At 37.7% G+C, this 26,565-nt stretch overlaps 1 protein-coding gene across 2 annotated transcripts; it reads left to right on the top strand.

Annotated features, from left to right (window-relative positions):
• Window positions 1-25,693, top strand: ZMYM1 (zinc finger MYM-type containing 1). Of its 2 annotated transcripts, XM_046021581.1 has the most exons (9): window positions 1-973; window positions 8,445-8,614; window positions 9,766-9,838; window positions 10,039-10,288; window positions 16,947-17,121; window positions 20,439-20,592; window positions 22,153-22,290; window positions 22,476-22,516; window positions 23,061-25,693. In XM_046021581.1, exons 2-9 carry the CDS (start codon window positions 8,519-8,521, stop codon window positions 25,359-25,361), a joined length of 3,228 nt encoding a protein of 1,075 aa, XP_045877537.1. In that variant the 5' UTR covers window positions 1-973; window positions 8,445-8,518; the 3' UTR covers window positions 25,362-25,693. The 2 variants fall into 2 exon arrangements, with proteins under 2 accessions (XP_045877537.1, XP_045877528.1); XM_046021572.1 differs by lacking the exons at window positions 1-973; window positions 8,445-8,614; window positions 9,766-9,838; ... (1 more) ...; window positions 16,947-17,121; window positions 20,439-20,592 and having other exon boundaries at window positions 22,048-22,290; window positions 22,479-22,516.
• Window positions 25,694-26,565: the final 872 nt, after the last annotated feature.

Here is a 26,565-nt window from a genome sequence, read left to right as displayed (position 1 = left end):
GGGGGCTCGGGGTCAGGCCCCAGGATTGCGTGGTTGCCGTCTCCTTTAACCGTGTGCGCAGAGTCGGGGAATCCGTGCCCCGCGTTTCCAGCGTTTCTTGTCGCCTGCTGCCCCTGCGCCGTTACTGGGAGTTCAAGCCTTTGGTCTTTATCCGCGGCCGCTTCTTAAAACGTTCATCTGGTCATACGTGTAGTTCTCCTTCATTAAGCAGTACTGTTTTTACAAACAACTTAAAAAAAAAAAAAAATCATGGAAGTCCTTTTCCAGTTAGATGTGTACAGAATCTCAGCTAAAAGATTAAATAGTACAAAAGTTTGACTCGAAAAATTCGGACTTGAAATTGGGATTAACTTGAATTGGGATTAATTTATCGCTTTATTTCATATATTGCTTTAGTGCCCAGGATTGATAGTATCTTGGTTTGCATGGACTAGTTTTTGCAAATGGTACCTTCCAGCTTTCTCAGGTGCGGTTTCAGTAAGAGTTGGACCATTTGATAACACATGACAGTAACTGGTATTCTTCATGGCAAATACACAAGACGAGAAGCCTTTAAAATTTATAACAAGAACTATATTACATTTAGCCCTGGCAGTATCAGGACTCAACAGTTTGCCCTGTAACTCTCAGGCTGAGGCAACAGTAGATACCCTTGCCAAAATAGAGAATTTGCCTCCGGGTGAGTGAACATACACAAGTCAGAATCCAAAAAGGATAGGTGAAAAGCTGTAACCTTCCTCCTCAGTGACACGGGTATAGAGAATTGAACTGCATTCACCTGGGGGCAGGAAAAGCTGTTTTCTGAAAGTCAGTGTTAATATAGCACAAATTAATGCTTTGGACGTCTCCAAATAATTAACATTTGGTATATGACACAATTAACTGTTTATCTCATGATTTTATTGTTTTTAAAGTAACTAAAAAAACACGAATGAAACCCTTGCTGAACCGCAAAAGCTACTGATTTACAAGGGTAAGCATGCTCTCTCTCCAACCTGGAATACCTTTCATCATTGCTCTGTAGGCCCTTTAAAACTTAGCTCAGATTTTATCTTCTAGAAGACTGTGACCATTTTCTCTTCCCTCATTTCTGCTTTGTACCTTGCATATGTTTATATTGTTACAATTATCCTGTGCTAGCAGAGTATTACAGAGTGTTGGGACATCCTGATTATCCCTCTAATTGTAGTATGTAGGCGCTTCATAAATAGTGGCTCCCCACTGCCTATAGAACTAAGCGTGGAGGTTTTAATTTGGCTTGAAAAGCACTTAGCCTTGTGCCTCCAGTCTTTCTGTCAAACCAGTAAAAGAGCTTGCAGAACACAAGTGGTATAAAACGTATTTTTGCAAAGTGTAATGAGGAAGTGGCTGTAATGCAAAGAAGTAAAAAGAGTATATCAGCTTGTGGACACATTGCTCCCTTTATTTTTCTTGTAACCATTACCACACTATATTAATTACTGTAGCTTTATAGAAAGTCCTTCAACTTTCTTTTTTGAGGTTGTTTTAGCTATTCTAGATTGTGTATACATTCCATATACATTGGAATCACTTTGAAAATTCCGCAAAAACTGAGATTTTGATCTGTAGCTCAATTTTGGGGAAAACTCATTTAACAGTATTAAGTCAAAGAGTGTGCTATGTTATTTATATCTTCCTTGATTTCTCTCAGCACTGTTTTGTTTTTAGTGTAGAGATTTGGACATATTTCATGAGATACCTTCATATATTTGATGTTTTGTGATGCTTTAGAAATCGTTGTTATAAAGTTTTTATTTTGGGGGACACCTGTGTAGTTCAGTCGGCTAAGTGCCTATGCCTATGGCCTGGCTCGAGTCATGATCCCGGGGTCATGGGATCAAATCCCACATCCCGCTCCCTGCTTGGTGGGGAGTTTAGCTTGCTTCACTGCCTGCTGCTCTCCCTGCTTGTGCACTCATTTGCTCAATCTCTCTCTCTCTGACAAATGAAGAAATAAAATCTTCCTTTTTAAAAAAAATTTTTTTTAGATTTTATTTATTTGACACAGAGAGATCACAGGTAGGCAGAGGGAGAGAGGGAAGCAGGCTGCCTGCTGAGCAGAGAGCCCCATGTGGGCCTTGAGACCACGATCCAAGCTGAAGGCAGGGGCTTAACCTACTGAGCCACCCAGGCGCCCCAGAAATAAAATCTTAAAAAATAAAAATAGAGGTGCCTGGGTGGCTCAGTGGGTTAAAGCCTCTGCCTTCGGCTCAGGTCATGATCCCAGGGTCCTGGGATCGAGCCCTGCATCAGGCTCTCTGCTTGGCAGGAAGCCTGCTTCCCCCTCTCTCTCCTTTCCTCTCTGCCTACTTGTGATCTCTGTCAAATAAATAAATAAAATCAGTAAATGGACCTTGAGAGCTTGTTTGGAGGTTCTAGCAGGGGAGCTCAGCTTTATTTAATTGTCCTAGTAAAAAAATGATTTTTTAATATTGACCTTCCTAAATTCACTTAATAATTGCAGTAATTACTTGGAGATCCTTCTGGATTTTAAATGTTTACAACATGTCATCTATAAATAATGACAGTTTTACTTCTTCCTTTTCAAGATTTCTTTTCTTGCGTTATTAACCTGACTAGAACTTCTAGAACAATGGTGAAGTAGTGAGATGAAGTTTTTAAATGTTGATGTTGTATTATCCTGTGGTCCTTCTAAGTTCACTTATTCGATTATTTTACTGGGTGGGGAGAAGATATTCCTTAGGGTTTTCTATGTACACCATCATGCTGTCTACAAATAAAAGCAGTTTGTTTACTTTTCCCTTTCCAGTTTTTATACCAGATTTCCACTGAGTATTTCACTTTAACTTAAAGAATATTCTTTAGCATTTCTACAGTATAGGTTTGTTTGTGATAAATTCTCATTTTCATTTATCTGAAAATCCCTGATTTCACCTTTTTTTTTTTTTTAAGATTTTATTTATTTATTTGACAGAGAGAGAGCACAAGTAGGTAGAGTGGCAGGCAGAGGGAGAAGTAGAAGCAGACTCTCCGCGGAGCAGGGAGCCAGATGTGGGCTCATCTCAGGACCCTGGATCATGACCTGAGCCGAAGGCAGACCCTTAACTGCCTGAGACACCCAGGCACCCCTTCACCTTTATATTTGAAGGATATTATGGGGCGCCTGGGTGGCTCAGTGGGTTAAAGCCTCTGCCTTCGGCTCAGGTCATGATCCCAGGGTCCTGGGATCGAGCCCCGCATCGGGCTCTCTGCTCCGCAGGGAGCCTGCTTCCTCCTCTCTCTCTGCCTGCCTCTCTGCCTAGTTGTGATTTCTCTCTGTCAAATAAATAAAATATTAAAAAAAAAAGAAAATTTCAACATATATTTGATGGATATTTTTACTGACTAGAGAATTTTAAGTAGGTTTCCATCCCCCCACCCCCAGCTCCTTAAAGATACTCCATTGACTTCTGGCCTTCATTGTTTCTGAGAAGAGAACAGTCTTTTTTCTAATTTTTGTTCTCCTGTATGTTAAGTCTTTCTTCTTCAGCTGCTTTTAAGATTTTTTTTTTTTTAACTTCAGTTTTCACAAGTGTGACTATGACTTGGGTAGTTGTGTTTCCCTTTTATATTTACCTTATTTGTTACACATAGAACTTCTTGAATTTGTGTGGTTTGATATTTTTCTTCATTTTGGGGAAATTGTCTAGCCAACAGTTCTTCAAATATTGCTTCTGTTGGATTGTCTGTTTTCTCTTATTCTGAGACTATTTGCATCTGTGTTAGACCTTTTAGCCTTGTTCCACATACTACTTATCTTATAAATATGTTTATCCTTTTATGTATCAATCTGAACTACTTCATACTATTGATATAAAATGTATTTATTCATAATTTCCGAATTTTATTTTACAATTCTCGAATTTCCATGACTTTTTTTTTTTAATTATTCCAGGACTCTCCTAAACTTCTCCATCTTTTTCTCTATTTTCTCAAATGTCCTAGCCTGATAATACCAATATGAGTTACCTATAGGTCTGTTCCTTTATCTTTTTTCTTTTCTCTCTTTTCTTTTCATTGGTTTTCAGTCAGTCTTATTTGGGGTTTTTTGTTGAGATGTACCCATAAATTTTTATTGTATTATGGATGAAAAAATTTAAAGACTCTAGGTGCACTTCCTCCAGCAAGGGCTGTTTTCCTGTAGGCAGTCAGATAGTTCTAACCGACTATATATATATATATATATATATTCCCCCCCGCAACAGATTGTATTGATCCTTTTGAGGGTTAGTGTTACCCCTTTTTAGGGCTGATTTATTTTGGTTTGCCCTTTCTTCTAGGGAGTGGTCCCCTAGAATCTCAACTGCAAGTCCAGATCTTTACCAAATCCCCTCTACCTTTGCTGGACTTAAATTTCAACTTTGTTACTAGTTCTGCAAAGCTACTAAAATCTCTTCAGTTCTTTAGACTCAACCTGCTGTTTTCTGATAGATTTTTTAGTGTCATACTCTGTAGATGTACATTTGGAAGTCAGCTAATAAGTGGAGGAGGAGGATATTTGTATGCAAATTGGGAGGCTTATTTCTCCTTGGTTCTGCTTTGTGGAACCTTTGTTCCTGTCCTTCATGCTTTGGCCACCAGAACTCCCATCTCCTTAGCTCAGTGTGCTGCTGTTTTCTGCTTGGCCTTTTTCCTCTACTCTGTCCTGTCAGGTGTGTTCAGGGGTAAAGCCAGTTAATTTATCTGTTGTGCCTGGATTTATCATCTCTTCTTCTTCTTCTTCTTCTTTTTTTTTTTTTTTTTTAAGTTGTCTATACACCCAGTATAGAGCTTGAACTCATGACCCCTGACATCAGGTGTTTTGTGCTCTGGCAACTGGACTGAGCCAACCAGGCACCCCTAGACTTAGTAGTCTTTTTTTTTTTTTTTTTAAGACTCTATTTATTTGTGAGAGGGAGAGAGACATTGAGAGCTTAACAGTAGCCACAGCAGGCAGAGGGAAAAGCAGGCTCCCTGCTGAACAATGTGGGACTCAATCCAAGGACCCTGAGATCATGACTTGAGCCCGAGATAGACACTTAACTGACTGAGCAGGAAGCCTGCTTCTCCCTTTCCCTCTGCCTGCCGCTCCCCCTGCTTGTGCTCTCTCTCTCTCTGTCAAATAAATAAATAAAAATTTTTTTTAAAATGTGAATTTGGTTTTCTGCTTCATGATGTAATCCTCTTTGGTTTAAATTAAAATGTTTTAATTGGTTATTACCAAGTAGTATTAACTAGCAGGAACATGTGCCACATTTATCCTAGGACTATTACTACTCTGCGACATACATGGTTTATCCCCAGGTAAGACTAGTGATAGACTGGGACGCCTGGGTGGCTCAGTTGGTTAAGCGGCTGCCTTCGGCTCAGGTCATGATCCCAGCGTCCTGGGATCGAGTCCCACATCGGGCTCCGTGCTGGGCGGGGAGCCTGCTTCTCTCTCTGTCTCTGCCTGCCACTCTGTCTGCCTGTGCTCACTCTCTCTCTCTCTGTCTCTGCCTGCCACTCTGTCTGCCTGTGCTCATTCTCGCTCTCTCTCTGACAAATAAATAAATAAAATCTAAAAAAAAAAAAAAAAAAGACTAGTGATAGACTATATTAAAGAGAGGTTTCAGAGCACCTACCTGGCTCAGTTGGAGGAGCATGCAACTTTTGATCTTAGGGTCATGAGTTCAAGCCCCACTCATGCTTCTCCAATGAGCCAACCAGGCACACCCAAAATAAAATCTTAAAAAAAAAAAAAAAAATGGGGGATCTGGGTGGCTCAGTGGGTTAAGCCTCTGCCTTCAGCTCAGGTCATGGTCTCAGGGTCCTGGGATTGAGTCCCACCTCGGGTTCTCTGCTCAGTGGGGAGCCTACTTCCTCCTCTCTCTCTCTCTGCCTGCCTTTCTGCCTACTTGTGATCCCTGTCTGTCAAATAAATAAATTCTTTAAAAATAAAAAAAATTTTTTAAAAAGAGGTTTCTAGGGCTTATTTTACTCTAATGTGAATCTTTCACATTGGAAAGAAGTTGGAAAGAGAAGTACTGAATTTGTATTTCATATATGTTTCTTGCTCTTTTTGTTTTTCTGATAGCTAAAAAAATGTTATTTACTGTTTTCCCTGCTTCAGAAACATATTTTAGATTAATTAATTACACTTTCAAGGTGTTTTCCATTATTTGCCTATTGGTGTGATAACTGACATATTTGAAGGGACTCCAAGATGCAAAAGCTCATAGATGCTTTGTTTTATTGATTTTTAGACTTGCATATTTTCTTTCAGGTGAATGACAGTCTAGTAGTTAATTGCTTTGCTGGTTGTGTGTAATGCTCACATGGGCTGGGCAGAGGCCATAGAGCTTTTATTGCACTTCACAGGCCTTACTCATTAGTTTTCTGCTCTAGAATAGGGACTTTCAGTAAAAGCTACCAGAAAAGTGGGGAAAGGATCAAAGATGAGAGAAAAGAAGATAGAGAGAACCAGTCTACCCTGGAAATAGGGGCACTGGGGCTGAGCAATCAAAAGGCAGTTGAAGGAGACACCTGGCTGGCTCAGATGGTTAAGCATGATCTCAGGGTCCTGGGATCAAGCCCAGCTCAGCTCAGCTCCCTGCTCAGCAGGAGGCCTACTTCTCCCTCTACCTCTTTTCCTCCCACCTGCTGTGCACACACGGGCTCTCTCTCAAATAAATAAAAATCTTTAAAAAAAATAAAAAGTCACTTGTAGTTCCTCAAAAGCTATAAAATGGAATTATTTTTTAAGCCCAAATGTGCAGCAATCTTCTTTATTTTGATTTTTGGATTTTACTATCTTACCTAGTTACCAAAAAGGAATCCATTAATGCGGGAGAAGGGGCAGGCATGAGGTGTAAATGGAAAATAGATTCAAAACATATTTAGAAGGTTTATATTGACCCACTTTGGTGATTAGATGTGGGAACTTTAAGGGAAGAGGAACTTAGGATTACCCCTAGTTTTTTGGTTTGGGAGATGGTTATATAGGATAGTTGATTTTACCAAGAAAGGAAACGTGTAAAGCAGGCTTTGGGATTTATATAAGAATATAGTTGTTTTTTTGTTTTGTTTTGTTTTGTTTTAAATGTTTATTCGACAGAGAGAGATCACAAGTAGGCAGACAGAGAGAGAGGAAAGCAGGCTGCTCGCTGAGCAGAGAGCCCGATGCGGGGCTCGATCCCAGGACCCTGAGACCATGACCTGAGCTGAAGACAGAGGCTTTAACCCACTGAGCCACCCAGGCGCCCCAAGAATATAGTTTTAAGTCTCTTGAATTTGAGGGACGAGTGGAGATATTTAGTAGGCAATTAGGTATATGGGCTGGAGCTCAGAAATATAGATGGAAATCAGCCTATAAATGATGGTTGAATCCAAGGTTATGCCCAAGGAACAAGTGAGAAAGAGTCCCATGGAATTGTGCTTTGGAGAAACAAATATTTTTATTGTTTTTTTTTTAAAGATTTTATTTATTTATTTGACAGCGTGAGAGAGAGATCAAAAGTAGGCAGAGAAGCAGGCAGAGAGAGAGAGAGAGAAGCAGGCTCCCCGCCGGGCAGAGAGCCCGATGTGGGACTCGATCCCAGGACCCTGAGATCATGACCTGAGCCGAAGGCAGTGGCTTAACCCACTGAGCCCCCCAGGCGCCCCTATTTTTATTGTTTTAAAGATTTATTTATTTGAGAGAGAGTGCGAGCTGGGGGTGGGGGACAAGTAGAACAGAGAGCTTGAGTCAGAGCTCTGTCCCAGGACCCCAGGATCATGACTTGAGCCGAAGGAAGATGCTTAACTAAGAACTAAGCCACCCAGGCACCCCAGAACACAAGTATTTTAGAAGCAGGTGAAATAAATGTTTGAGAAGAAGACTGGCAAAGAGATAGGAGGAGATATGGGCCTTGGAGTCATAGGATTCAAGGAAACAAAGGTTCAAGGGTAAGGGAAGGGAGTGGCCAGAGAGAAGGCAGTAGCTTTAAAAGTTGGATCCTTGAATGTATTTAAGTGTTTATATGTGATGAACCAATAAGGGAAAGAGGAGTTGAAGAGCATATAGATAATAATGGGCTCTTTAAGAGGGCAGTGGCAGAGGAGAGGTAGTTAGCACAGGTTTAACCTTGTGCTAACTTGGATTAACCTTGGATAGAAGACTATGTTTTCTAAGACTATTTAAGTTAAAAGTAAACTTGTAGGTTTGGTGTGCTTATGCTCTAGGCAGGCCTGGGAGAATAGAAGTGGAGAAAACTAGTCCCAGAAGAAAGTGTGTAGATAGGTCTACCAAAGAATTATATAACAAAGCTATGTTGGGGAGTAATGGATGAAGGGAACAAAGCCAGTGTTGCACTGTGAAGGAACCTTAAGTCCAAGCTGTCTAAAGACCCTTTCTGCTTCCAGAAGTTACCATATTTAAAAGGGCTAATTTTAAAATAAGACTCTCCCATCAATTCATATTTTAGGAACCTAGATACTGTTCCCCAAGAAGAAATTCATTAGTTTGGAACAGGAGGATTCCTTTGCATCAAACACCAAGATGAAAGAATCACCGATAGATGGTAAATGTGACAAAGCAGGGACACCACAACTGGGACAGCTAGATGAAATTAAGACGGAACCTGAAAATGCTCAGGTAAACATCCTACTTTATTTTCTTTTTTGTAGAGCAGCATTTAAGTATGCATTTCAGTTATGCAGATGCTGGTTTGCTGGCTGAAAACCCACAATCTTTATCTTCCCCTAAGCAGTTGGTCAAATAATGCAGGGTATATGGCATGAAGTGCCATCACAACTATATGGAAGAATATGATCTGAGCAAAAAATGGATGTTTGGAATTGGGTTTTGGATTAATAAAAGGATTGCTTAGGATATTATGGGCCTAGCCAAGGTTAACATATTTTTGTTTTCATTTTTCTTAACTTGAAACAATATGAATGACTGATTAAATGTTATTATGCTCCTGACTCTACTCAGTACATTATGAATTCTTAGAATTTTTTTCTTTATAATTATTTTGCCCAAATCAGTTCCATGTTTATTCATAAACTTCTTTAGATGTACTATATGCTAAAGAACCTGTAAATGATAGACTGACTCAAGCTGTTAATATTCTGTATGTAATGCCACATTTCCTTAAAATGTTTATGTATGAACTAGCTGAAATTTCTAAGGAAGCAAAAAGTAAATTCAACTTTAATTTATTTCTGGTATTCTGTTTAGAAATAGCCTAAAGTAAATCAGTATTAAGTAAGGATATGACTCCCATTGAGTTGGTGACACTGGGGAATATTGTCCATCTAGGAAGTATTGGTTGCTTCTTCAAATCTATGAACATTGAAACACATAGATCATGTTTAGAGTGTCTGCTGCTCTCTGAAAAGTCCTCACTAAGACTCATTCAGCCCTCTCCAACAACTTTTGTGTTTAACGTCTTTATGAAGACCATTAGCTGTTATTTATTAGAACTAAGGTAAAATCGGTGTCACTATTGAGTGTGTCTGCTCTATTTGTGGTAGCTTATGGAAAGACTACGTGAACAAAAATTACTAAAGTCACATCTAGATATGATAGAATATAATATATAGAATGTATAGAATATAATGTGTCAGCCAAAGGTCACCAAAAAGGGGAGTGCTCACCTGTGGTTCAGTTCAGTTATACAGTTCACTGCACAAATTTAAACATAATTTATTATTATTTTCTATAGAATAACTAGTTGTTTTATGCATATAGAAGTCATTATTTTCTTTTTCTTTCTTTCTTTCCTTTTTTTTTTTTTTTAGGAGTATTGTCAAGCCCAGCAGCCTAAAACTCAGGAGAATGAACTGAAAATAAACACTACATTTTCAGACAGTGGTAATAGAATTACTTAAATTACCATATTATTCTAACCAGTGTAATAGCCAGTTTATTCTGCTTTTTTAGAATGTCTTTGAATAGTGCATTGTTTCTTTGGGGTTTCGAGTCCAGAAATAACCTCTAAAAGAAAAATAAAAGAATGCATGCTTAATTTTACATAAATACTAATTTTTTTCCTTCCTGTTTTGTGTTTATAGCTCCACAGTTGACTGCAGGCATTCAGCTTTCCCTGACATCATCTGGCATGAATAAAATGCTTCCTTCAGTTTCAACCACAGCTATTCAGGTTTCCTGTTGTGGTTGTAAAAAAATTCTTCAGAAGGGGCAAACTGCTTATCAGAGGAAAGGTTCTACTCAGCTTTTCTGCTCCACGCTGTGCATCACTGAATACATTTCATCTGCCAATTCACCAGCTCTTCCCAGGAGAACTTGTTCAAACTGCTCAAAGTATATAATTCTAAATTATGTCCCTTTTACTTCCCTACATAGATTTTGATCAGAGTCTTGGTTGGAACTGTCTACATTTTCATTTTTTCTTTTCTTTTTTTTTCTTTTAAGATTTTAGTTATTTGACAGCGAGAGAGCACAAGCAGGGGGAACAGCAGAGGGAGAGGGAGAAGCAGGCTCCCCGCTGAGCAGGGAGCCCGATGTGGGGCTTGATCGCAAAATCCTGGGATCATGACCTGAACCAAAGGCAGATGCTTAATCATCTGAGCTACCCAGACGCCCGTATTTTCATTTTTTCTGAAGAAGTATCACCTTGATTTAGTGAAAGGAAGCTGCTTCTGCTTTCAGTTCCTCTGTTAGATTCTTCAGACATACTTTTTTTGTTGAGAGATTTATGGAAATTAAAACATAAGGAGTTCTGTTTCTCTTCAGCTTTAAATATAATGTGACTACTAAAACTGACTTTCCTACTCTTTTCATTTGAAATTCTCAATAAATGGGATTATTATATACCCATTTTATTTTATCATTTAACTGTATAGGGTGCAAACCACTATCACATTAATCATAGAATAATTTGGATCTTCCAAGGTATAAAGTAGCCAGGGTATAACATTATAAAATAATGTTTCTCGTAATGGTAAATGAAGTTATTTGATTCTTTTGCAAAATTGAATAGTCATAGGTAAACAGGGATGGGTGTAATTTCTTCAAGATTTCAGTGAGCTACTGTTAGGGTTTGTATTGCTATTATAGTATTATTATAGTATAACTATATATATAAGTGTGTGTGTGTGTGTGTGTGTGTGTGTATAGTTACTTATTTGACAGAGATATATAATTATATAGGAAGTAGTAGTAACTTTATAATGAATTAGTGGAAAATCTCCCAAGACTTTGAGGGGTGCCTGGGTGGCTCAGTTGTTAAGCGTCTGCCTTCAGCTCAGGTAATGATCTCGGGGTCCTGGGATTGAGTCCTGCATCAGGCTGCCTGCTCCACAAGGAGCCTGCTTGTCCTTCTCCCTCTGCTTCCCCCACCCCATTCCTGCTCTCTGGCTCTCAAATGAATAAAATCTTTAAAAAAACAGACACACACAAAAACTTCGAACTCTACCCTGAGATGTATAAAGGATCAGTGTGCTTTGAGACACCTATTGTAGCATAATTTTGGTTTGTTAAGTACTCATTAAATGCTATTGCTAAATTTTAAATATTTTTGTTTCAGAACAAAAAACACATAAGCCACTGGTTTTGTTTGTAAATATAATAAATTCCTTTCATATGTCTTATTTTGGAATCAGATTGCCATAATTTAAATCTTGCTTCCTCCATTTACTTTTATATTGTGCAACTCATAGGAGTTGTATCAGTATCATTTGGGAGCTTATTAAATAAAAATACAGAATCTCAGGCCTTACTCAGGCCTACTGAATCAGATTGCATTTGTTCCCAGATGATACATCTATATGCTAAAGTCAAACATTGAGAACTTCTTAGTATTCCCATTTGTTTTATTCAATGCACATAAGAATTATGAGCATTAAATAATAGATTCAAGTGATCAGAACAATACTGGCATATAATAAGACCTCAATAAAAGTTAATTATCATTGTTATTCTCTTAACAAACTCACAAACCCTTTTTATTGGTTGCTTCAGCTCTTTGTTTGGCTGCTGCGTTGGGTATTATCTGTTGCTTCTAGTCTTACTGCTTGAAACTCAATCTTTCTCTTGTGTTTTTTCAACCCTTCAATACTATGTCTTTTTTCCTTTTTGCTAAGGGCTATAAGGCACTCTCTTCAGTCTGCTTTCTTTCTCTGCAGAATCATAAAACTGGAGGGACCTTAGAGATCATCCAGTCCAAACATTTTCTTTTGGTTTTGAGGAAACTGAGGTCCTGAGAAGTTAAGGTATCATGTTACTGTGTTTGGAGTTTACCCATTATCCATCTTCAGCAGATCTCCCAGACAGATTGAAAAGGCTGAAACAGGAAAGATATAGTGTGTAAGTCATTTTCTAAGATGGAGAAATCCAATATGAGCAAAAATAATGAAAAAGGTTTTACTTCCTTTGGAATACAAATTTTTTGGATACAAAATACTATTGTATAGGTTGGTAGAAAGTTGGTAGTAATGCTTAGGCTCAGAGAGACCATCTGTTGTTCAAAGTAACCTGTGCTGCTTTTTTAGAAAATTTTTTTTCTTCCATATTTATTAGCATCTTATATTAATACATAGTTCTCGAGATTTTTTTTTTTTTAAGATTTTATTTACTTATTTGACAGAGAGAGACACAGCAAGAAAGGGAACACAAGCAGGGGGAGTAGGAGAGAGAGAAGCAGGCCTCCCACCGAGGAGGGAGCCCAATTCGGGGCTCGATCCCAGGATCCTGGGATCATGACCCAAGCTGAAGGCAGACCCCAACAACTGAGCCAGCCAGGTGCTGCCATAGTTCTCAGGATTTTAGCTAATTATCAGTTAGCATTGAGGTTTCTTTCATAGCAATGATTTAAAATCTTTTCAGTTAATGCAGTATTTATTCTGTTTCATGAACCAGATAAGAGTTATCTTTGAAATGGCATTTTAAATCATGTTGGAAAGGTAAGACCTCTTTTGGGAGCAATGTATTTAAGAAGTGTCATTTCTGCACTTTAGTATCCTAGTTGAAACCAACCAGAGATTCTGATAGCTATCAACAGAGTTCAGAATATCCTGGTGCACTAAGACTATATAACACTTACATGTAGGAAAGTTGTTCAGTCCTGTGCTTAGAGTTTGTTTAAGCTAATTTTAGGTACTATTAAGAAAATTCATTTTTTAATTTTTTATTTGTAATAACTCCATAGATTAGAAACCAGGAATCTAGTATACTGGTAGCAGTAGATATCAGTAAGTATTTTCAGACTTCATGCTTCTGCCGATGCAATTTCTTCTATCTCCCTTTCCATCTGCTAATTTTTTTCTGTTTTAAAGGTCTTCCTGAAATATCTTTACCTTTTGTCTGTTCCCGCACCATTTTTTCCTCTCCTCTCACTAACTCCCCCACCCACTCAGAGTCATTGTTCCATGATTTGTGTTTTAGTAGTGTTCATAATTCCCACAGCATTAATCATAAAATTAATGTTTTTAAGGAAAGAATTGATACTGTCCCAGTTAGACTATGAACCTTTTTTTTTTTCTTTTAAGATTTTCTTTGTTTATTTGAGAGGGAGAAGGAGCAGGGGGAAGGGCAGAGGGAGAGGGAGAAGCAGGCTCTCTGCCAAGCAGGGAGCTGGATGCAGGGCTTAATCCCAGGACCCCAGGATAATGACCTGAGCCAAAGGCAGACACCTAACTGCCTGAGCCACCCAGGCGCCCCTAGACTATGAACCTCTTGAGATTAGGAACCAGGTCATACTCACCTTTATATTCCCCGTGCCTAAACACTAGCTGGTACACAGTGAATCCTAGAAAAACTTTTGTCAAATGAAGTAGAAGGATAGCACAATTCAGATACTGCATTTAGAGCTGTATTTTAAACCAGTAAACAATTGATTCATGTTAATGAAATGAACCTGTTATCTTTGGTGCCGTCTATTTAAGAAGGAGGAAAATCATAATACACTGAAAATTTATAAGTGTTGAAGTGTTAAAATAGTGTTGATTTTAGGAATATTTCATCTGGAAAACTATTATCCTGAAAGATTGATATTCTGAGGGTTCTAAGTAGCCAGATATGGCAGTTCTCAAACGTTTCTGGTCTCTGGACCCCTTTACACTCTTGGAAATCTTCGAAGAGCCAGCAAGCTTTAGTTGATGTAGTAGGTTCTAACTACCAATACATACTATGTTAGAAATTAAAACTGAGAAATTTTTAAGCTAATTATTAACTCATTTAAAAATAATAACTCAGGGATGCCTGGGTAGCTCAGTGGGTTAAAGCCTCTGCCTTTGACTCAGGTCATAATCCCGGGGTCCTGGGATTGAGCCCCACATCGGGCTCTCTGCTCGGCGAGAAGCCTGCTTCCTCCTCTCTCTCTGCCTGCCTCTCTGCCTACTTGTGATCTCTGTCTGTCAAATAAATAAAATCTTTAAAAAAAAAATAACGCAGTGCTTATTGACATAAATATTTTTAATGAAAAATAGCCATATACATTAAGCATTATTTATCAGTTTTGCAAACCACTTCAGTGTCTGACTGGGTTTTCACATCTGCCTCTGTGTTCAGTTTATTGGAAAATGTTGTTTTGGCTGAAGTATGAAAAAAATCTGGTACTACAAATATGTATTTGGAAAAAGGAAGAGTGTTTTTCAATAGCCATTTAGATTTTGTGGGTGCTCTTTGATACTCTACCAGAAAACAGGTAGTACTTAAAGGTTAGTTACAATGTAAAAATTGAAACCTTGGATTTTTTTGTACTATTAGGTTAAAATACATCAGTCTTTTCTCTTTTGAATGTTTTTTTTAACCCATGAATGAATGATTTTTGTTACATGCTATCATAATTTGGAAAATACTGGTTCACTGAGTTATGTAGATCTTCCAAATGTTGGCATATTTCTTTTCTTTTCCTTTTTTTTTTTTAAGATTTTATTAGAGAACTCAGAGAGGCCGAGAGAGAGGGAGCACATGAACATGAGCAGCCAGAGGAAGAAGCAGGCTCCTCACTGAGCAGAGAGCCTGATATAGGGCTTGATCCCAGAACCCTGGGATCATGACCTGAGCTGAAGGCAGACACTCAACCAACTGAGCCACCCAGGCGCCCCTGTTGGCATATTTCTTTATACAGTATTTTAAAAATCATATTTGTTAAACACACACCAGAAAATCACCACTAATCTTATCAGGAAAGCTTAACTATTGGGAAGCAATCAAGTTGGAGATGGCAAATATTCATAAATTCTGATTTTCAACAAAAGCTCAACTTTTATCATTGGCAATGAATACTGCCAGTTGTTTATCTTGAAGTAACAATGTTACTTCAATTTTTGAGAAAATACTTGCCAGCTACCCACTCTGGATAATAGTTTGTTCTTGCAAGTAAAAATGCATTCTGTGAAAAAAAGTAGCGACCTCAGGTTGTAACTCAACATTCCCACACGAGATTTACGTTGAGACAACCATCATACTTTAGTGTGCAAGAGAAGTACTTAATGCTTGTGTCCCATATCACACAGAATACTAAAAAGAGGTTGTCAAGGATGAAGTTTAATAAAGGAAATGATTTTTACAGCAAATGTGTGGCATTGAGTAACACATACTAGGACATTGTGGTTCAACTGCCTTAATTTGTGCTAAGGCTCTGGCGTTTGACCCAGCATCATTTTTTTTTTCTTCCAATGTATTGAGGTGAAATTCACATAACAAAAAGCCACATCAGTAGTAGTACACTCACAGTGTCTAGTTCAGAACATTTCTGTTACTCCAGTGTATCCAGTAGGCAATTTCTCCCCAGAGGTCTCTCTCTCTAGCCCCTGGTAGCCACCAATCTGCATTCTATTTATGGATTTATCTATTCTGGATATTTCATGTTAATGGAATCCTATAGCATACAACCGTTTGTGTCCATCTTTTAGCATAATGTTTTCAAGGTTTATCTGAGGTTTATACGTATTATAGCATGTAGAGCAGCACTTCATTCCTTTTTTTGTAGCTAAGTAATACTCCATTGTATGGATATAGCACAGTTTGTTTATCCGTTCATTGGTGAACATTTGGGCTGTTTCCATCTTTTAGCTTTTTTTTTAGTTTTGTTTTTTTGGTTTTTTTTTTCTTTTTTAAGTAAGCTCCAGGCTTGGGACTTGAAATCAAAACCCTGAGATCAAGAGTTACGTGCTTTACCAACTGAGCCAACCCAATGCCCCTATATGTTAGCTTTTTGAAATAGTGTATTTACACTTTTTTGAGTACTTATCTTCAGTTCTTTGGGGTACATATCTAGGAGTGGAATTGCAGCGGCCCGGGGTTGATTTTGCACCATCAGTTCAAATATTAACATAGGGAAAAAGGCTTTTTTTTTTGGACAAATAATATCTTAACAAAATAATTTTGTTTTGGTGGACCCCTCAAAGTATCTGGAGGATCCCTGGAGTTTTTCAGACCATATTATGATATCCTCTGTCTTGTAGATTACAGAGTTGGTCAGGTATGAATATGTGACTTCTCATCATCATTCTGTTATCACTAGCACTAACTAATATAAACTAGGTAAACCTCAAAACTGTGCTATCAGTTGTGTACCCCTACTTTATAGATGAGGGGATCAACATTTGGGAGTATACATGACTCACCCATCAATATGTAATGTAAGTCCTGGAACTAAATGCCAAATTCAGGTTTTCTTTTTTTTTTTTTTTTTTTAAAGATTTTTTATCTATTTATTTGACAGAGAGAGATCACAAGTAGACAGAGGCAGGCAGAGAGAGAGAGAGGGAAGCAGGCTCACTGCTGAGCAGAGAGCCCGATGCGGGACTCGATCCCAGGACCCTGAGATCATGACCCGAGCCGAAGGCAGCGGCTTAAGCCACTGAGCCACCCAGGCGCCCCTCAGGTTTTCTTATTTCAAGGATGATGTCAGTGCTGTTGCACAGTCTGAAGGTGGATGAAATGGGATAGGGTTACTTGAAGGAGTGCTTTAACTTATAAAAGTGTTTAATGGTACTCTTGTTTTTCTTTTTAGAGACATCTTAAATCTAAAGGATGTGATCAGTGTCCAGCTAGAAGATAATACCTCTAGCAAGAATTTTTGCAGCCAATCTTGTCTTTCATCATATGAAGAAAAAAGAAAAGCATTTGTTAAAATATGCACTAACAGCGTTTTAACCAAGTGCAGCATGTGTCAGAAGACTACTGTTGTAAGTTGCATTTTTTTTAACTTTTAGGGATTCTGATTATTTTGCTTAAATATTAGAGTTTTACTGAATTTTTTAAAATCCTAGATTCAATATGAAGTAAAATACCTGTATGTGAAACACTGTCTTTGTAGTAATGCCTATTTTCAGTTTCACTCCAACAATCTCATCACGGTCTGTCTTGAGAACTGTGGGGCTTCCTGTTAAACTGTCTCTAGCCCATTTCTTATGCTTCAGATGAAAGGACAGTCTCATTACTCTAATAGTTCAAAGAGTGGGGTGCCTGGGTGGCTCAGTCAGTTATGAGATCAAGCCCCACATGAATCTCACTCTGCTCAGTGCAAAGTTGCTTGTCCCTCTCCCTTGCCCACCCAATGCAGTCGCAGACTCACTCACTCAAGTAAATAATATAGTGAAAAAAAAGTAGTTCTGAGTATTCTAGCATATAAGCAAATAGGAATATATGTTGCATGAAGTAAGAACCACTCTATTTGGGGCACCTGAGTGGCTCCATCGTTAGGTGGCTGCCTTCAGCTCAGCTCATGATCCCAGGGTTCTGGGATCTAACCTCCTGCTCAACGGGAGGCCTGCTTCTCCCTCTCCCACTCCCCCTGCTTGTGTTTCCTCTCTAACTGTCTCTCTGTCAAATAAATAAAAATCTTAAAAACAAAAACAAAAAAAACCCACTCCATTTGAATTTGACTACATGGGACTCAAATGAAACATCCAAGACTGAGTCTCTTCCATTAGTTCACTTGTGGATGGTCCCACTTTAGGAAAATGTGGTGATTAGATTTTAGTACCATTGGGAATAGTTTCAGTTGGTAGGATAGTGAAGAAGATTAAATAAAAGACTTCTGACAGTTTCTCTTACATAACAATTCATGATAAATGCTGTATGGAGATTTTCCTCAAGAATCTCAGGATGATCTGGCTTTCAAGAAAAGCCAAGCACATAAAAGGTTGTTTATAAACTGCAAATAAAGATAGCAGGGGAGCACCTGGGTGGCTCAGTCCTAAGTATCTGCCTTCAGCTCAGGTCATGATCCCAGAGTCCTGGGAACGAGCCCCGCATCGGGCTTCCCGCTCGGCGGGAGGCCTGTTTCTCCCTCTCCTGCTCACCCTGCTTGTGCTCCCTCTCTCACTGAATGTGTGTGTGTGTGTGTCTCAAATAAATAAATAAATCTAAAAATGTATATATGTAGTAGAAATAATGGCATACTGATCAGTAAGATTCAACCACAAAGTGTTTTTAATTCTATGTTTTCTTATACCTAAGCAAGGTTAAAATGAACCCAGAATGTCACATGCTTTTCTGAATGAGAAATAATCCCCTATTTCTGGTAGGAGAGCCTGGGGTGGGAGGTTCCAAGAGCAGAGAAGCTGGGTCCTGCTTTGGTGGACTAAATGAGATTAATGCAGGGATGCCTGGGTGGCTCAGTCAGTTGAGCATCTGCCTTCAGCTCAGGTCATGATCCCAGAATCCTGGGATCGAGGCCCAAATCAGACTCCCTGCTGAGCAGGAAGTCTGCTTCTCCCTTTCCACCTGCTGCTCCCCCTGCTTTGTGCTCTCTCTGAAAAATAAATAAAATCTTTAAAATAAAATAAATGAGATTAATGCAGTTAATGGTCTGAGCCCCTTTCATGAGGTGGGGTTGAAGTTGTCTTACTTGTTCAGATGATGCTTTGAGACCCATTTCTACTCCATAAATTCTTCCTTAAAATCATGCAGTTGGAGATAAGATTCTCATCAGGTCTGAACAACTCAAATAGGTCATTTGTTAGCCACATCTTTTTTTTTTTTTTTTAAAGATTTTATTTATTAGAGAAAGAGACAGCATGAGTGGAGGGAAAAGGGCAGAGGGAGAGGGAGAAGCAGACTGTTCGCTGAGCAGGGAGCCTCATGTGGGGCTCGATCCCAGAATTCTGGGATCATGACTTGAGCTGAAGGCAGATATTTAACCGGCTGAGCCACCCAGGCCCCCCAGGGCTTCTCAAAATATAAAAAGTCATACTAGTAAAGTATAAAAGAATTTTCAGAGTTATGCTCTGTTTTTTGTTTCATCGTTCCTTTGCCGATACCCTGTTTTTCACAGAAGAAAATCTGTATTCTTTTTTTTTTTTTTTTTGAGCATTTATTTATTTGAGAAAGAGAATGGGGGCACGACAGGAAGAAGCCGACTCCCTGCTGAGCAGGGACCTTGATGTGGGACTCAGTCCTAGGATCTTGGGATCATGACCTGAGCTGAAGGCAGACACTTAACAGACTGAGCCACCCAGTAGCCCCTACATAAGATATTTTCATTTGTCCTTGTACTTATGCCCCAAAAGCAGTTTTTTGCTCACCATTGCCTTAAGTCCAGGAATGATGGTTCCTGTTTTCAGTAGAAACAATAGATGGTACATCTCACAGTTTATATCATTTATCATTTACCTTTGAACACTTACTGTTTCCTGAATGCACTATATTATTTTTTTTTTTAACTGAAAGAATTTTTTTTTTTAAGATTTTATTTATTTATTTGACAGACAGAGATCACAAGCAGGCAGAGAGGCAGGCAGAGAGAGGAGGAAGCAAGCTCCCCACTGAGCAGAGAGCCCGATGTGGGGCTCGATCCCAGCCCTCCGGGATCATGACCTGAGCACAAGGCAGAAGCTTTAACCCACTGAGCCAGCCAGGCGCCCCCTGAATGCAGTATATTCTATGTATTTTTCTGCTTATATGGTACTTTCTTACAATATGCTTGTAATATTTACCATGAAGTTAGCCTAGAAAAACAGTGATTCCCACAGCTATTTTCTGGCTTCTCCTCAGTACCAATGGAAGGCTTTCCTGAGTTAATATTCAAAGTGGAATTGAGGAAAGAGATATGATTGTAAGACTTTCGTTTATCCAGTTGGCTTTGATTGCCTGGAGTGATGAACATATTCTGTGACCTCTTTCTTCATTGCTTGCATATATATTACCGCCGCTACTAATATATATCTGATAAATAACACAAATAGTGATTTATTGACTCTGTTTCTTTCATTTTTGTCACTGTGATCTGTAGTGCATTTTTTTTCTCTTCTTTTTAATTCAAGTTAGTTAATATATTAGGGTATTATTAGTTTAAGGGTGGAGTTTAGTGATTCATCAGTTGCATATAATACCCAGTGCTCATTATTTTTTTCTGGTTTTTAAGAAAGTATAAAAATGTGGCTTTATTATCATCACTTGTCATGTTATAACTAAGAGCAGTAATGATGAGTATATTTTTGTTTGTTAAGAATATATGTCCTATACCAGGAATATGAATATTACTTTAATCTCTAAACAGAAACCAACCAAAACACTTACATCTGTTCCTTGCAAATCATTGAAGCCCTCAGATGAAATGATTGAGACCACCAGTGACTTGGGGAAAACAGACCTTTTTTGTTCTATTAATTGTTTCTCTGCTTACAATAAAACTAAGATGGAATCATCTACAGGTAATACTTGTTTAGCAGTTATCAGAGGTTTAGAAAATGTTGAAAAATATTACTGCTTTCCTTTATAACCTTGATTCATCTTGAAATTAAACTGACGTAAGAGTCAAAACAATGCAAAATTCATTGCAAAAAAATGTTTTCCAGGTGTGCCTGACTGGCATGAGCATGTAACTCTTAATCTCAGGGTCATGAGTTCAAGCCCCACATTGGGCAAGGAGCCTACATTTTTTAAAAAGTTTTCCAGTAGTTTTTTGTTTTGTTTTGAAGATTTCATTTATTTATTTGACAGAGAGACACAGCAAGAGAAGGGAACACCGCAGGGAGAGTGGGAGAGGAAGAAGCAGGCTTCCCACCAAGCAGAGAACCTGATCCCAGGACTCTGGGATCATGACCTGAGCCAAAGGCAGATGCTTAACGACTGAGCCACCCAGGCGCCCCTCTGGTAGTTTATATAAAAGGAAGCCTACTTCACAACCAGAGATTTAATGCTTATTTGTAAAGATTTTTGTGTTAAAATACAGAATTTTGTACTTAACCCTGGTTTGTAAAAACAAGGTTACTAGCCACATTTTTTTACAGGAAATAGAACTAGTTGGAAATACTTGGAAGTTCACTAATAGAAAAGCACAAGTAACCCAAGGCCAAGGCCAACTTTGTATTCCATCAAAGAGCCTCATATAGGACCATTGGTCCTGTATGGCCTTAAAGTAAATAATGCCATGGGCTTGTACATCATATAAACTGGCTCATTATAGAAATCTTTGCAATACTAGCTTAGACACCAGTCTAGCTCCATTCTTGTTGAGGGTTATGCATCTTGAAGGAGTTAGAAATGATACCCATTAGGGCACCTGGCTGGCTCAGTCGTAGAGGTTATGAGTTTGAGACCATGTTGGGTATAGAGATTGCTTTAAAATAAATAAAATCTTTTTTTAAATGATGAAAAATGATACCCATTGGGAAATTCTAAAGGAATCTCTTTCTTTGTGGGTAATTTCTGAGAACTTGTATGCAAAGGTAATTAGGTTAAAAAATGGAAAATATAAGTTACCAGTCTAAGGTTATTAATGTGTTATCCTAAAGAACCTGGCCATCCTTAAGCCGTACTCCAATATCCAGCAATACCTAAAGCTATTAGATTTTAAGATTTTGTTTATTTACTTATTTGACCAAGAAAGAGGGTGTGTACAAATAGGGTGAGCAGCAGAAGGAGAGGGAGAAGCAGGCTCCCCACCAAGTAGGGAGCCAGATGTGGGGTCAGTCCCAGAACCCCAGGATCGTGACTCAAGCTAAAGGCAGACACTTAACCCACTGAGCCACCCAGGTGCCCCAGGCTATTAGATTTTTGCATTGTTTGTTGAAACATTTGTTTTAAACAATGCTTTCTGATTGATTGATTCTGCTTGGTTTTTGAGAAATCTTTTTATTTTTTTCAGTAAATGTTTCCATGGTACATGATGCCTCAATGGATACCTTTTCTCCAAAGAAAGATACAACTCCAATTATAAGCAATATAGTGTCATTGGCAGATGCTCTGAGAAATCTTTTTATTTTTTTCAGTAAATGTTTCCATGGTACATGATGCCTCAATGGATACCTTTTCTCCAAAGAAAGATACAACTCCAATTATAAGCAATATAGTGTCATTGGCAGATGCTCGTGTTTCCCTACCCATCATGAACTCTGATGTCTTACAAGGTAAAATTGATAGGAAAGATACTTGACATACACACTGTTTTCCCATCCTTGATGAATCTATCTGTATTCTAAGGTTGTTTTTGTTGTCTGATATGAAATAAGCAATTGTAGTTTATGATGCTATTTTATAGCATATATTTTATAGCACATAAGATCTTGAATTGATGATAATTCTTTTATTTTAGCAGATACAGTATCTTCAGTAACAGCAAATGTCATTGTAGATGTAAGTTTTGTCCTTAATATTTTTGACACTGTCTTTTCTTTTTTAAGCATATTTTGTGCATATATATATGTGTGTGTGTGTCCATATATATATATATATATATATATACAAGCATATTCATTCCTGTTTTTATCCAAGAGCTCAAAAAAGTTGAGCAAGAAACATCTTTTGGTATTCACATTCAATTTCCCAAATGTCAGGTTTGACCTCAAATTATTAATAAGAATATTTAAACAGAAGTATTATTAGTCACAGTTTTTCCTCTGGGTTCTTCATTACCTTTTTCAATATTCTAGGTCATATGAGCAATAAAAATTATTTTTATTACAATTACATACCAAAAGATTCTTTGAACATTTAATGCTAAATCTAGATTGCAACTTTATATTATAAATAATTGTTAATGTTTCCCCCTAGTGGAGCTCATATTGTAACTCACCCATTCATTTTACTGTGTTGTTAGAATAGATATGTATGATATTTTTAATCATTTGAAAACTGTTCAAACAAATGCTTTTCTTTTTTTCTCCCTAAAATTTCTAAGAGTTTACCCAGTGAATCAAGTAGTGGTGTTGCTACTAGTAGTGTTGAACAGCCAAGCCTTTCACCATCTTCATCAATACCCAGTCAGCCTACGGTTGACTCCAGTGTAGAAGTACAAAAAGATCAAGTGTCAGACCAAGATGCTTCATACAATATGAAATCTATGAAAATAAGTGATGGACTATGTCACCCAAAATTTATATCCAGAGTACAAAAAATTAAAGATAAGTCACAAAACATTAAAAAATCTTGGTGTTCAAATTTCCAGCATTTGAAAAACAATATTAAAAAGGATGTGACATTCTGTTATTCATGCCAGTTGTTCTGCCAAAAAAATTTTAATTGTGGAGGAGAATCATTTACAGCCCAAGGAATTTCTAATTGGAAAAAGACTCTAGAAAAATTCAGAAAGCATGAAAAAAGTGAGATGCATTTGAAGTCATTGCAGTATTGGAGGGAGTACCAATTTTTTGATGAAGCCGTCAATGATAATTTATCTATTCATTCAAAACAGATTGAAGGAAATAAAAAATACCTAAGGCTTATAATTGAAAATATTTTATTTCTTGGGAAGCAGTGTTTACCATTAAGAGGAAATGACCAATCGATTTCATCTGTGAATAAAGGCAATTTTTTAGAACTGTTAGAAATCAGAGCAAAAGATAAAGGAGAAGAAATATTTCGACTTACGAATTTACAAGTTGACTTCTATAATAGTACACAAATTCAAAATGATATTATTGAAATAATAAAGACTGAAATGCTTCAAGATATTGTGAATGAAATCAATGCCTCCTCAGCCTTTTCAATAATATGTGATGAGACAACTGATAGTGCCACTAAAAAACAGCTTTCGATTTGTGTAAGATACCCACAAAAAATGTTAAAGGCTGTCTTAATTAAAGAAAGATTCTTGGGTTTCATAGATGTTGAAGAGATGACTGGGACTGACTTACATGGGACTATCAAAACTTACCTGCAGCAAATTGGAGTTGATTTGAATAAGATATGTGGCCAGGCCTATGATAGTACCACTAATTTGAGGGGACAATTTAATAAAATTGCAGCAGAATTCAAGAAAGAAGAGCCAAGAGCTTTGTACTTACATTGTTATGCGCATTTTTTGGATTTAACAGTAATTACGTTTTGTAAAGAAGTGAAAGAACTCCGAAGTGCTCTAAATACTCTCAACTCTTTGTTCAACAGTATTCATATGTCTGGGGAAATGTCTACAAAGTTTCAAAACATTTTTAAGCTAAGTCAAAACAAAACATGCAAGAAACATACATCACAATCATGTTGGACAGTCCATGATCATATATTACTGTCTGTGATTGAAGGCCTTCCAGAGATTATTGAAACATTGGAAATTGTATCAAGCCATTCTTCAAATACAAGTTTGGCTGATGAATTGAGTGATTTGTTAATACTGGTTTCCAAATTTGAATTTATCTTTTGTTTGAAATTTCTTTATCGAGTGTTAAGTGTTACAGGAATTCTTTCCAAAGAGCTTCAAAGTGAAACCATAGATATTTTTTCATTGTCTTCAAAAATAGAAGCAATTTTGGAATGTTTATCATCCGAAAGAAATGATGCCTATTTCAAAACTATCTGGGATGGAGCAGAGGAAATATGTCAAAAAATAACCAATAAAGGTTTTGAAGTTGAAAGACCTTCTTTTCAGAAAAGAAGAAAAATTCAGAAAACAGTAGATCTTGACAATTCAGATAGTATGTTTTTTCCTACTTCAACAGAAGAACAATATAAAATTAATATTTATTACCAAGGATTAGATACTATATTAAATAATTTAAAGCTATGTTTTTCAGAGTTTGATTATTGCAAGATAAAGCAAATTTCAGAACTGTTATTTAAGTGGAATGAACCATTAAATGAAACAACAGCCAAACATGTCCAAGAATTTTATAAACTTGATGCAGACATCATCCCAGAACTTAGATTTTATCGGCAATATGCAAAGCTTAATTTTGTCATAGATTATGATCGTATCAACTTCATCAATCTTGGCTGTTTGTTTATCCAGCATGGTCTTCACAATAATATTCCTTGCATATCAAAGTTATTATATACTGCTTTGTCTTGGCCAGTTACTTCAAGTGCTGAAAATTCATTTTCTACACTGCCCCGTCTTAAAACATATTTATGTCATACCTTGGGACAAGAGAAGCTTAGCGGTCTAGCTCTAATAGCTATTGAGCAGGAATTGGTAAATAAACTGATGGAACCTGAAAGACTCAATGGCATTGTGGAAAAGTTTATCCATCAGATGAAAGAAACATAATACTTGCTAGTTTGAATTTACCTAAAAGAATTTTGTTATTTCTGCTGGAATGTTTGTTTTAGTTCAAAATTTTATCTCCTAAGAAAAATATTTTTTTTCATCAGAACATGTAACATTCACTTGATTCAAAATTCAAGAAACAGACTGAAAAGAGAAAAGTCTCCTTTCCCTTTTTAGTACCCATTCCCCCTCCCTGTAGTGTTTGTTCCTCAAATATCCTCCTGGAGATTTTTTTCATCAATAGTACTCTGCAGTCCACACTGTTCTTCAACTTGTCCACTAAACATATTTTTGAGATTGTCCTATACCCATGCATAAAGAGTTTCTTGATTTTTTTACAACTGCATAAAATTTCATTGTATGAATGTACCATAATATATTTGAGCAGTCCCTAACAATAAACACTTTAATTCTTTCCAGTATTTTGCTATTATAAATAATGCTGCATTTAATAACCTTGTACAGGGGCGCCTGGGTGGCTCAATCAGTTAACCATCTGCCTTTGGCTCTGGTCATGAACCCAGGGTCCTGGGATCAAGCCCCACATTGGGCTTCCTGCTCAGTGGTGGGGGGTGGGGGTAGTCTGCTTCTCTTTTTCCCTCTGCCTGCCGCTCTCCCTGCTTGTGCCCTCTCTGTCAAATAAATAAAATCTTTCTTAAAAAATAATAACCTTGGGGGCGCCTGGGTGGCTCAGTGGGTTAAGCCGCTGCCTTCGGCTCAGGTCATGATCTCAGGGTCCTGGGATCGAGTCCCACATCGGGCTCTCTGCTCAGCAGGGAGCCTGCTTCCCTCTCTCTGCCTGCCTCTCTGCCTACTTGTGATCTCTCTGTCAAATAAATAAATAAAAAAATCTTAAAAAAAAAATAATAATAACCTTGTATGTAATTCCACATGAGTGAGTTACTGTAAGATAAAATTTTTAATTAGAATTACTAGGTCAGAAGATTTATGCATTTTTATTCTTGATAGATGCTGGCAAATTGCTTTCTATAAGAAGTATGCCCATTTATAGTTCTACCACCTATGTGTGGGATTGCCTATTTCCTTGAATCTTTATAAACAGTGTTCTGAAACATTTTGATCTTTGCCAGTCTGGTAAAAATCCCAGTGGAATTTTGTATTTTCACTTAAGAATAAGGTTGGGGGGATGCCTCGGTGGCTCAGTGGGTTAAGCCTCTGCCTTGGGTTCAGGTCATGGTCTCAG

Source organism: Meles meles, chromosome 1 (genome assembly GCF_922984935.1).
Source record: "Meles meles chromosome 1, mMelMel3.1 paternal haplotype, whole genome shotgun sequence".
In the NCBI taxonomy this organism is placed as follows: Eukaryota; Metazoa; Chordata; class Mammalia; order Carnivora; family Mustelidae; genus Meles; species Meles meles.
The sequence above is the reverse complement of the archived record's forward strand: the minus strand, read 5'-3'. Positions and strand labels throughout refer to the sequence as shown.

Coding starts and splice junctions, on each gene's coding strand:
- ZMYM1 (XM_046021581.1), top strand. CDS start 8,519: ATGAAAGAATCACCGATAGATGGTAAATGTGACAAAGCAGGGACACCA. Junction 8,615..9,765: donor CGGAACCTGAAAATGCTCAG/GTAAACATCCTA, acceptor TTTTTTTTTTAG/GAGTATTGTCAAGCCCAGCA. Junction 17,122..20,438: donor TGTGTCAGAAGACTACTGTT/GTAAGTTGCATT, acceptor ATCTCTAAACAG/AAACCAACCAAAACACTTAC.